The following is a 13,492-nucleotide window of genomic DNA, read 5'->3' as shown; positions in this document are numbered from 1 at the left end:
GTAGGAGGTGACAAAAGCTAACTTGAGTGAAATAGTCTGTGTTTATTGGTTACTTCTTTTGTTTGTTTTTGTGTTTTGTTTATGCTGCTTCGATGAAAAACCCCCCCCCCCCTCTAAAAAACAACAGTTTATCTTTTGTCCTATATATTTGTAAATTAGCGCAACTATTCATGCCCAGGGTCCAAACACACCTGAAGGTCATGGTTGCAGCAATAGCGGCACCATAGTACGCAAAAACCATGGCCCATAAAAGTCAAAATTTTAATTACGCGTTAAAAAAAGACACTATCTTGTAAGAAAAACTTTTCGTTAATGCTGACTCAGGAAGGGTAGCTATTATTTAAATTCATCATAATAGTAAAATTTAATTGTGTAAACAAATTTCTGGGAATTTTTAGAAAGAGCTGGAAACGCTGATTGGTTCCCCTTCTTTTTTTTATACCTCCAGTACTATTAGGACTCTAGAATATCATAGAGAGCTGTTTAATGTCGTTTGAAAGCTAATTTTTAAATTTACTCGCTTATTATAATTTCCTCGTGACAACAGCATCATAAAATGCCTTATGGCACTAAAATGCGATTTTAGTGTCATTTCTGGAGTGTAAAGGCTTGAAACCATAAAAGATCTACCACTGAAATCTCCATGATCAAAAACCCTTAAGATGGTGTTAAAAATCCCCCTCTTGAATACTCCCATTCCCAGTCACTTTCGCAAGTGGAAAAAAAGAGTTTTGAAAAAACTACCTACTGAAAAAAAATGGATAAAATACAATGCTAATTTATTAATGGTGGAGGCTGTTTATTTTCATTTTAACACTAAAATAAATTACGAAACAAATTCTTGGAAACTATGAAAAAGTGCTTGATACCCAAATGTGTTGTCTTTTTCTTTTTTCCCCCAGAACTAGCCAGTCACTGGAACATCATAGGAGCGCTAAAACGGGCAACTATTTAATATTCTTGGAATTAGTGTTTTATTTCCCCCACACCATAAAGGTACGCATTAACTGGTGACTGGTTGTGATGTTACACAGCATACTTCACCCGAAGGTTCCGCTACCATCACAACATTATTTTAAAACATTTTTTTTCATCGGGAATTTTGAGAATGTCAAACTTCGGTTTCATCCCAAAACCTCTCAGTTTTTCTTCAAATGCTTTCTAACTTATATGTGTTCCTAGACTAGAGGCTACATCCTACCAAAATTTAAGCCCGACCAGAGAAATGGCTATTTCTATTCTCAGAGCTAAGGCCCAAATTCAACGTCCATCCCTCCTTCCCATTCACACATTGGAAAACAGATTAATTATAATATATGATGAAGTACGGGGAAAGAAATCAAATTTGGTTATTCAGATGGAAACTAGATAAATTCCAACTTGAATGGAACAATTATTAACTTTGTCATTCGCAAAAAGATACACACAAGTGTTTTCATTGTGTGTCAGTGGCGAAAATTAGTTGCAATTGGGGCTTTGCCGGTTCTTTGTCATTGGTCTAAATTAGTTTAGCTTGTCCAAATGGGTAATAAAAGTTAGAAAATGCGAACGAAGCGAGAAGCAAATTGTGATCTTTCAGCGCTAGTTCAAACTCATTCTTAGGCCTAGGGTTGAGTTCAGTGAAACGGGGCTTAGGTTACATAAGGGTTGAGTTAAAGGAAGGTTGGGTTAAACGATGGTGGACTTAAACGTGGGTTCAGTTTAATGAGGGTTCAGTTGAGTTGCACGGGAACCCAGTTAAATGGATTTTTAGTTGTACGAAGATTCAGTTTAAAGGGGCTGAGTTACACGCCGGTTGAGTTAAACGGGGTTCGGTTGCAAGAAGGCTAGTTAAATGGGCCTGAGCTGTACGTGGGTCCAGTTGCACGGAGGTTCACTTGCATCTGGGATCAGATTCACGAGATTTTATCTACATTGTTTCAGTTGCTTGGGGTTTAGTTGCACGCAGCTCATTATACATGGCGTTGATCTGCAGTCGTGAGTAGTTTTGGATTTCTCCTTAAAATAATGCAGCCTACCAAAAAATGTATACTATTAAAAGTGATTAGGAATAAACTTAAAGTTCCAAAAATGTCTTCTGTTTGCTCTAAGTCATATTGTTATGATGGCATGTTGATGTGGTTCAATAAGCACAACAATCCATCTGGTGCGAAATGTGTGTTTTTGAATTAATTTAAATTGAAAAATAAGGTTTTCTTCAAATGAAAGGAAAAAGCAGTGATGAACCTTAAAATGAACAGGAATTGATTTGTAGCGTGGGACTGCCCCACTCTTTACTTTAAACTTTAATCATTGCTTAACTGAAAGTTGTTACAATTACAAAAATATAAACATTGTCTAAGCTTGTAAGCTTTTCACTTACCATTTGCCTTTCAAAATATTTCAACTAAAGATTCTATTTTCTGAAGCAAATGCGGACCAGTAAATTCTTCCATTCTCAAGGCAATGTTCTTCCTTTGAAAAGTTTTAAGTAATAAAAACAGTTAGTTTTTGTTAAAAAAAACTTCTTAGATAGGTTTTTTCTTTTGATGCTTGAATAATGGGCATTTTCAAATCATTGAACATGATCCATTTTCGTCCTAATATGTTTCCATGAGATGCCCGTGTAGAGGCTCTTAGAACCTCCTCCTCACAACCTTCCAGAAAAATCGCGAATTTTGTACGATGCCTTCCGACATTTTAGTGTAAATAATCTACTTTCTGTTGTTTTTACACAGGTCTTCCACTCCCCTTTCTTGATTAGATCCCTATCTGTTTTAAGTAAAATTTCTGTTATATATATATATATATATATATATATATATATATATATATATATATATATATATATATATATATATATATATATATATATATATATATATATATATATATATATATATATATATATATATATATATATATTAGGAAAAGAGAAATCACCAGTGCAACAGCACAAACACAAAAAAAAAGAGACAGAAGGAGAAAAGGAAGACTGTTTTCCTAAATTAGTGATTAATATAGACCAGCACTTGAATGAGGCCTTAACCCTACTCATCCATACAATCACATAGGTCAAACAGCATAGCCATACACAATCAACCATAAAGAATAATCCATGGACAGGCAGTCATGTCGTCAATAAGTATAAGTCGTCATTTACCAAACAATAGAAACAATAAAGACAAATAATTCAGAGGCAACAACCCAACACAAGGGCTCATCAGGAGAATACACTTGTCTATAGGGTTTCGGCACTTTAAATTCTCTACCCAGTCAAGTGTTGTGCCTATCACAGAATATCCATGGCATCCCCGTGTCAGGTATCACCTCCAAAATACATGCCTAAAAAAAAAAAAAAAAAAAAATTAAAAAAATGTAGAACAACCAAGTAACACCAAAACAAGCTTATCCTGTTAATATATTCCTCTATTTAGCAACAATAGGCAAACTAAATATGATAAATTTTACCAAATCACAAACATTAACACTTTGCAAAAAACCTGAATGAACTAAACAATTATAGAATTCATCTTTACCATGTGGCTATTTTTTAAAAAAAATCCGCACTATTAGAAACACAATTCAAAATAAATGGCGCTGCATCATCTTTTCGCGAACCTCCGAAATTAGCCGAAAATTTCTTTAAGTATTTCCAGATAATTCTTTTGGTATTTATTTAAAAGTTCGTTATAATGAAAACTAAATTTTTTAAATTGCCAAGTTAATTTTATGCAGAAAAACCTCTTAATATCAATTTTTGGCTTAAGATTTTACATCTATTTTTAAAATCAATATAATTATTACAAATCCTTGCATAACGAAGTAACTGTGAGAAAAACGCCGAATATGTGATATTTGAGTGTATATTACTTTCAGGGAATGGGAAACTAATCACTTCAAAATCAAAATCATCCGTTTTATTATACATTTTAAAACTTAATTTATTACTATCAGAAATATTAATATTTAAATCTAAGAAATGATCTTCATGACCAGCGCCATGACTAGGTTCAAGAGTAAGCTCTGATGGATATATATTTTTAGAAATATCAATGAAATCCTTACAATTTAGGACCAAAATATCATCTAAATATATTTTATTATTTGACAAAACATGTTTTAAATTATTTGGATTATTCTTATCCATCATATATTTATATTCTAGTTGACTTAAAAACAAGTCAGCTATAAGTGGACTGGCATTCCCCCCCCCCCCCCCATGGGAATTCCCACGATTTGCTTGTACAAATCACCACCAAATCTTATATAAGTATTGTATAAAACAAATTCTAATAACTCAAAAATCATATCCAAGCTGTAACATCTCAAGTTAACTGTAGTCTTAAAGCAATTTGTCCATATAGCTTTTTTATTATAAGTGTCTATTTTTAAGAACCTTTTACTAGATAAGAGGAAAGATTTCTTGATAACAGTTTTTAAATTATCTAACACTACATTAAGTGATAAATTAGTATACATTGTCGCAAAATCGAAAGACTCAATTCTTTTAGCTGAAACCATTGTTAAAGAATCTATCACCTGCAGCGAATTATTAACACTCCAATATTGATTAAAATTCGAAAAATTTTTAATACCAGAACAATCGGTTTTAAGCTTATTTACAATTTCCTTTAAAATTAAAGAGAGGCTTCTCTTAGTTCACCAAGCAAAACAAGTTTGAAGCCAGGTATACAACAAAGTGTAGTTCAGTATAGAGGGACTTATTTCAGTACCACTTGCTGAATCATTATCTGAGTCTTGTATTCCGGCCACCTGCACCCAACATGGAGTTTGACACGGGTTGTGCAGATTATCGTTTTGAGTGGCGTATTCAACACGGGCGAATGTGTTCTCAGAAACCGTGTTCAACCATGCTATTCTGCAGCGTTACAATTTTAAGGAACCCGTGTCCAACACGTCTGAAACTCTTAAGAGGAAAACGGTTTAAAGTTTTGCCGGGTTGAACACGGAGAATCTAAAAACGATTTTTGATATCATTTTAGGCACTATAGTCTTTGTGAAATCATGATCTTGGCTATGTCATTATAATTATAGTTAATACTCATTATAATTATACTATACAATATATTATGCAATTATAGTTAATTTTAAGCTGAAATTTAGAAAGAACAACTACTTGGTGAGAATTTGTAAGGATATCTCCAAGAACAGTTGACTTTAAAATTAGAATAAGAAAAAATGGGAGAAGTAGAATGTAATAAATAAAAGTACAAGTGATAAAAAAAATGGGTGACTTATATTGAATATGCGTTAAACCGTGACATAGCTGATGGAAATGATATAGAAAATAATGAGAACATTTTCAATGATTTGGGAGTGAAGAAAACCTTATTTAGCAAGGAAGAGTTAGGGGCGGCACTCGTAGAGCTGGAAAATAGTAAGGCTTGGGTGCTGATAGCATGTTAAATACAATATCCGCTACTAATTAGCTAATAAATACTTGGCTGATTGAGCTAAGGTAACCAAACCCATAGGTATTATTGGCTAGGGCAAGAATCGCGGGTGCCATATTTTTTCTCTTTTTTTTTCGATCGGCTTGATACTAATATCCCAAAGTTCCTGGGCCAAGTGGACGTTCAATTATAAATAACTTCTTAGGATTGGGGTACAGGTTTATAAAAAAAGACACCAAATATCTTATAACCTCTTTTTCAGGGTAGTGTGCTAGGAGGTAAAAATGGACAAAGTTTTTTTTGTATCCTATCAATTGAAACTTACACTTGCAAGTCAATCAACCGGGGCGAGTTTAATGTAAAAATATGGAAAACAAACTGGTCAACCTAGACGAGCTATTAAAAAAAAAAAAAAAAAAAAAAACAACTTTTGTTTGATTGGTTATTGTTAGTCAGCCCGGAACACAAAGAGCAACTAAGTTCCAAATATTTTTATCAGCTCAGACAAGCAGAATAAAAGTTTATTTATCTCCCAATTTGAGCCCACAAGTTTTGTGTCTCCGTTCGGTTTGAAAATTATGTCCACAATTCCTTGGGCCAAATAGACCAATGCAGAAAAAAAAGATTCGAAATTGGTGTTGGCTATATTGATTCGTTACTCCTGAAAATTGGCTCAAAATGTGTTCAGTGTATGATCCACTGAAGCTTACAGGGTGTGTAGACAGGGTCAGGTAAAACCTTAATGAATAGATACATTTTGAAAAGTTGGGGCTCTGTCGATTTGAGACTGAAAAAAGGGCTAAATTTTTTCTCCCATTAACTGTTACCAGGCGCGTAGACCGGATCAAGGGATGAAAATACAATCCGGGGTCCAACTTAAAAGAAAATAAAATTTGAAATGTTGATAGTATCAATTCTTGGAGCAAATATATCTCAAGGAAATGTTTCTTTTGAGGTGGGTCTGAAACTTACAAGGAGTGTATACAGGTACAGGGGTGTATTGATGAAGACCAGTAAGTTTTCAACTGACACTTACTGGTCATGTAGATCAGGCAAAACGGAACTACGAGAGCAAAGCATTCATATTTTGATTTAAATTCAAATTGAAGTCCAACATTTTAGCTCTTAAGAGAAAAATCTGATAAAAACTCAAATATTTCAACAGTTAGCCCGTAAAAAAAAACTGTGACTGTTAAAAGGGAAAATGAATTTATTTAATAAAATATTTTCCAATAAAAGATTTTTGTAAAGAAAAGTGATAGGGGATACTAAACTCGAAATAAACAGAAACAAAGTCGCATGACAAGTCAAACTTAAACAGAAAAATCGCTATAAGTTAAACCTCAAACGAAAAAAAATTGAAATCTAGCTTCATTAGGCTTATATGCAATAATTTCTCATCAATACTTTCTTGATTTTAAAAACATTCCTTTTAAATTTTTAGAAAATCATTGGGTGAATCGTTTATTGACCAACAGTTCAAAATTATTTCAATAACATTAATAGATTGCTTCAAAATTACTAAACGTTTTAAATTACAAGTTGCTAAATTACAAAAGGGTTTATTTGGGATCAATTTTCAATGCTTTGAGTTTAGCTAGTTTTTTAATGTACACACTAACAAAAAGAAAGATAGACGAAAACAAAGTTTATTGTGTATCTAGATCACAAGTATAGATCAGACATAGATGCACATATTGTCTAAATATTCATAAGGTACCAATGGAATACGTCAATAGCGACTGGACTATAACTACAGTGAAGAACTGGAGAGAAGGCGCTGACAAGAAGTCCAGTGGTCTATGCCAGATTGTTGTAGCAGAGCAATCATATTGTTTTCTTTTGGGAGCCAGAAGAAAACTCAGCAAAAGCGGCGTAGAAGAAACTGATTCTGCATGCAAAAAGCCCAAAGATATTCGAGGAAAATTCGGGAACAACTTTCTAGAGGGTCAGGCCTGGCCGAAACTTCTCATTTCAATAGGTATGAACTTTATCTCCTTGAATCGTTTGTATTGTTTTTACGGTTATTATGTGTCCTTTATTTTTTCGCGAAGAAGATTTATGTGTCCTTCTTTACCTTATGAGATAATTTAGTCGTTGCAGAACTGATTGTGATTGATTATTTTCTAATTATCAAAGACTATACGAGGACCTAACACCAGATGCTTGATGATATCCTGCTAGAGATGATATAACACAGGATATAATGTGAACTAGACATTTTTAATGTACAGTTGGTACATCGCTGGTTGTGTATGGCCTGGCCAATTTATGTGATAAACCAGTCTAACGAATTGATCATCTCCACTGTTTTGGTTTTTTATCTTGATTGTCACCGGGCATGAAAGTATTACAGTGACGCTATTTTACCAAAGTTCATCCTTGGGGTTGGCGTACTTCGACGTCTTCAGCACTTTCATCCGTGGAATATATTTCTAACCTTGTGCTATTTGTTGGTTTATCTACAAATGTCCTACGATTGCCTTCTATGGAGCAGTTACTTCTTACTCGACTATAGAAAAATGCAAGTTCTACAAAATAAAGCTTTTTAAACAATCGGTGGTATGTCTCGGATTTGTTTAACGTAGTTATTTAACGAAGACCAGATAAAAGAATACCAAGCATTAGTTTATACGTTTCAGTTTATGAACTGAAACCTACCATTGCTTCTAAGAGTTGCATAGCCATGGTACTGGACATTGTGATAATATAGCTGTTGATTTAAGTTATGGTACCCTGCCAATTTAAGTTATGATACTCAGATGTTTCATTTGCACCCTACAGTTATGCTAGCATATCTTAAACCATAGTCTATAAGGTGAATAAGATGTTAATACTGATCTTATTGGAGGCTTTCATAATTCATTGGCGTTTTCAGTCACACAAATTATGTTTAATGTGGCTCTTGAATTAAATATTAGTGTAAAATGCTCTTTTGTATGTTGATTTGATTGAAATTTCAGGCTGTGGAGATACCTCAATTAAGGTTTCAAAGCCAAAGGGACCTCAACTGGTATTAAATATTGTTGCATTGATTCTTGACGTCCTCTTTTTTTAAACAACATACCAGAACTTTTTTGATAAATGAGCTCAAAATGTATTTATTTAAACAAGCAGTTTAAAGGAAATGTGAGACAATAAGATTCTTATTAGGAAATATGGAAAAAAAAATTTGGAAGCTGGAAATTTTCGACATTTGGGTATTGATGGAAGAAGGCCGAAAGCCTGAGCGAGCGGAGGTAGGCTATGCAAAGAATCGCCAGAATATTTCATAGGAAAGGATTACCCAGAACTAATTCGTATGTATTCAAGGCTGATGTTGACAATTAAGACACGGGTAGGATTCTATCCATTAAGAATGGGCAGGTCAAGTCCATTGTCTAATAAAATATTTTCCTGTATGTATAATGCTTGCAACAGTACATAAGCTAGCATAAGATAAGCCTTTTAATTCATTTATCTCCCAAATAGTCATTCGTAATGAGTGGCGCATTTTGTTTACGTTATGGCTTCAGGACAGTTAAAGAAATAGCAAGGATAAACACCTTTTCCACTCAGAGTATATTTTGTTGCAAGTTGATATGGGTTATCGTGTCTGCTCTTATGTGGCCCAATGCAATTTGGCCACTCGCAAATTTAGCTTGGGTGGGAGGTATATTTGGACATAGCTTATAATAGAGAGATTATCAATTGCTTATTAAGGTTATTTTTTTCTGATTTTTGGTAAAAAGATCTGGTTGTATAAACGAACAGCTTCACTGATACTACCCATAAGTCCTTGAATATTTTCACTAGGTATTCCAGTTTCATTTTTGTGTAGCCAATAAAAAGTTATGCTTTGTTATAACATCAGTAATTGAATTTGTAGCGTCTTTGTCAGGTATAACTACCCTCCATTCATGCTTACTAGATGTGTGACCTTTCAAACATAAATGATGTTTGAGTATGTATATTTATTTGATAACGTTAGCTACAACTGAGGTTTGTTCCTTACAACATCCAGTGAGGCTTTTTCCGGTATTTTATCTTTATACAATATCGTCCTAATTCACAAAAATGTAGGGAGGAAAAGGTCTTTTCCTTTTTTTGTAATGGAGATCCAAAAAAGTTTTAAAAATCTACATTTGGGATTTTTGTAAAAAAAAAAGAAGAAAAAACTATTAATTTAGAAAGAGTGTTGAACAGGGACTCAAATAGTATATGTTTTTTGTTGCACTTTGGCCTCTGTGTTAGAATATATCTCCCGTATGCAAAAATGCAATCAGCAGTTTTATTTTTGTTTTGTTTTTTTGTTTTTTTTTTATTTGTCGATTGTCATTGAAAAGACTTAAAAATAGGGGGTTTCAAGGACAATGCTTAAAACGGGATTTTTTAAAAATCAAAAAGGGAGAAAAATTTAGGGATGAAAACTATCCCCCGCACCCCCTCCCCAAAACAAATTATCAAAGTCATGAATACTGACCGCTATCTTTTTCTGCTTTTACTTCTATCGCTACCGCTTTACAGCACCCTCGACCCCCCCCCCTAAAAAAACCGAAATCGTTCACTATAATTTTCTGTCAAAAGTATGTGAACAGCTACATAGATTAACCAATTAATAGTATACCTTGTGACAGCGTAGCGTTATGCCAAGGCCTTTGCTAAAAAGTTCATTCTTAAAAACACATTTATAAATATTGAAAAAGAGCTTGAAGCCCTTATGTGCCCTTTTTTCATTAGAAGTGGGGCATTGGGAAATCGTGTAGGGGTTTAAAAATGTGTAACCAGGCAAAGTTTCCGTTATTAGGGTTTTACTTCTTCTATTCTGTTTGTGAATTGGTCGCTGGGTTTGACGTTACACACAGGACTCATTTTAGAGCACGGGGAGACCATTGACCGCTCATGAATTAGAAGACTCTTATCGTTTTAATAGGGTTTTCTTCATGTATCATGTAATATACTATGATTGATCAGTTCTCCTATAAGGTTGAAGTTGAAAAAGCAATGATAGCAAAATTTACTTGTCATGAAGTTATGCACACAAGACTTTTTTGAAAACCTTAAATGCAAATGGAAATGATAAATGTGTATTTCTAGGCCTGTTTTTCTTGATGCCTGGTTTTGTGGTACCTTTGTTTCTGATGGTCAAATTATATATTCATTATGGCTATCATCGTCGATCGAATCCTGATATTTTTATTGATGAAGATGAAGTTTTTCCCTGTGGTCTGAGAAGAAAAGATATTGGAAGATATATGATTATTCATACCTTAATTCAAATGTGCCGGATTTGCCGGGAAGAGTTTGCAGGTCAGATATTTAAAAAATATAAATATTTATAGCTGTTTTGTTTTTTAAATGTCTTCTTTCCCCTTCTTTTCTTGAGTTGGATAGATATTTCTTAATATGATTTTTCTGGATCTCCGTTGAAATGGCTTTTGCAGTGAATTTTTAATTACTGTATATATCCAATTTTAACGGTATGAAGTTATAATGTATAAAAACCTGCTCATTAGTTCAAAGCTTATACTACCTTATACTACTGATCTGAATGGTTGTTATCACCAATCTATTGATTATCAATGTTGAACGAAATAGGAGGTATTTATTTACTACAACGTTTAACAACATAAGAATTGTATTGCTCAAGTGACAAACCAAAATTGAGCGCAGCATTAATTGGAATGAATACAGAGAAAATTGAGACATATATACAATGAAAGGCATACAGAAAAAATTAAGATGAAAAATAGTTTATTCTTATAAATTCTTTTTAAAGCTTTTGAAAATTCCGGTTAATGCAGTGTATTCCAGATATTGTGGCTAGTGCGTCTAATAGAAAAACATGCCCGTATTTTTGGTTTATACCAAGTATAAACTGCTACTAGAGCAAAAAGTAGGGTAATTGGGGAAAGATGATGGGTAACCAAACAAATTTTAAAACAATTCTGGCCAATTTATTAGTGAAGAAATATAACATAAGAATCCGGTAAAAATTTCGTACAGCTTAGATGAACCTGTTATCTCCACCTACTTCAAAATATTGATAAAAAAAATGTCCGAAAAAGTAGTTTTGCAAAGAAAAGCAAAGACCATATTAAGCTTAAGATCAGAAGAAATGAAAACCTACAGTAATTCAAACTCAAAACGACCAGAAATTACTACTAAAGAATAAATGAAATGTAAAACGAACAGAAATCAAATAAATAGTCATAGCAAAGAAACATGCAACATATGCTAATACAAATGAATAAAAAAAATCTTAAAACGAGTAGAGATTAAATTGAATGTGCAAATAAAGCTTAAATGAACAAAAATCTTTTGCTCTTGAAGTATAAATGAATAAATAAATCTAAAAACGAATACAAATTAATTTGAATATGCAAATCAAGTTTTAAACGAACAAAAATTACTACAAAGAAGAGTTTAGGTATCGCCTCCTTCCCTAACTGTAAAAGTCTAAAAGCTACTGTGTCATTGGCGTTCTACTGAAAATGAATTATATTATAAATATTTTCTTTTGTACTTATTACAACATTGAAAATAACCCTAAAAATTACAATAAGGTTAAATTTTTAACTGATGAGTCTTTGGCAATTATTACTATTATATATCAAATATTCAGTTGAATTTTCAGTTGACTTCTTCAAAGACTGTTCAAGACAAATATAGTTTTACCAAAAACAAGAGTTTGGATACTGCCCCCTTTCCTAACTGTATAAGTCGGCAGCCTACTGCGTCATTGGCGCTTCATTGAAAGCAAATTATATTACAAATGTTTCTTTTCCAGTTATTAAAGCATTGGAAATGAAAATAAAAAATAAAGTGAAATAAAATCTTGAACTGATGAGGTTTCAACAGTTAATATCATTATACTTAAACTGTCCAGTTTGATTTTATTAGATCTTTCCTCTCTACGGTGGCAGGGCCAGGAGTCAGATCCATGATTTTTGGAATAAAATATCGTTATTTTTTTGAGGGGGGGGGGGGGGTCTGCCATGGAGACAGGACTAGGGTAAGCTTTCATGATTTTTGGAATAAAATATCGTTAATAAGTTGTTTTTTTTTTTTGGGGGGGGGCTTGGAGAGAGGGCCAGGGGTCAGCTCCCATGATTTTCAATAAAATATCAATAATTTGTTTTTGTTTGTGGGTGGGGGGCTCGACCCTTGGAGTAAGGACCGGGAGTCAGCTCCCATGATTTTTGGAATAAAGAATCGTGAATAATTTTTTAGTGGGAGATTGAGCCATGGAGGGAGGGCCAGGGGTTATCTCTCATAATTTTTGGAATAAGATATCGTTAATAAGTTGTTGTTGTTTTTTAGGGGGGTCGGACCGTTGAGCGTGGGCCAGGGCGTCAGCTCAAATGATTTTTGAATAAAATTATTTGTATTTTATAAATATCGTTATTTGTTGGGTGGAGAATCGGGCCATGGAGAAGAGTGATGGGTCAGCTCCCTTATGTTTCGGAAAAATATCGTTAATAAGTGTTTTTTTAGTGGGGTTGGGTGGGCAGGCTTATCTGATCTTTGAATTTTTTTTTGTTTAACCTAAAACGCTTATATGCCCCTGGGGCATATCTTAAAACACTTGTCTCTGGACTCTGAGGGCTTGTGTCTACCTCGGAGTTTTTGTCAGATGATCTTTGGTCTATTTTAAACAAAATGGCTATCTCAAAAATTCGATTGGATGCATTTGGGAAAAAGAGGACAGGGGACTAGTTGTCATCTGGTCCCTTTTGACTCTTAAAAAAGGAGCTGGAACTTTCAATTTTCAATTGAATGAGCCCCTTCCAAAGTTTATACAACCAGCCTTTCCATGCAATACCTTATATGCCCTCGGGACATAACTTAAAACACTTTCCCCCGGGTTACAGGGGTTTTGTGTGAACCCTGGGATTTTTGTTATATAATCTTTAGTCTATTTTGAACAAAATGACTACCTCAAAAATGTAATCGGATGCATTTGGAGAAAATTGGGTGTTGGGGTGGGTGGGGTTGGCTAGTTGCTATCCGATTACTTTAAACTGTTAAAAATAGGGTTCTGGAACTAGAACCTTCAATTTTAAATCATTTGAGCCTCCTCCGAAGTTTATGCGACCACCTCTTCCATAAAAACA

The 13,492-nt window shown here is 33.7% G+C and overlaps 1 protein-coding gene across 1 annotated transcript in view; it reads left to right on the top strand.

The window, feature by feature from the left end:
- Nucleotides 1–13,492, top strand: part of LOC136038739 (uncharacterized) — a 42,473-nt gene that overhangs the window by 25,290 nt on the left and 3,691 nt on the right. The window contains exons 4-5 of the mRNA XM_065722101.1: nt 7,113–7,377; nt 10,473–10,685. Coding sequence (XP_065578173.1) covers nt 7,113–7,377; nt 10,473–10,685 — 478 coding nt within the window. The remainder of the gene's footprint in view (nt 1–7,112; nt 7,378–10,472; nt 10,686–13,492) is intronic.

The sequence above is a fragment of the Artemia franciscana genome, chromosome 18 (genome assembly GCF_032884065.1).
Source record: "Artemia franciscana chromosome 18, ASM3288406v1, whole genome shotgun sequence".
In the NCBI taxonomy this organism is placed as follows: domain Eukaryota; kingdom Metazoa; phylum Arthropoda; class Branchiopoda; order Anostraca; family Artemiidae; genus Artemia; species Artemia franciscana.
Note: the sequence above shows the minus strand (reverse complement) of the source record. Positions and strands in the feature narration are given on the sequence as shown.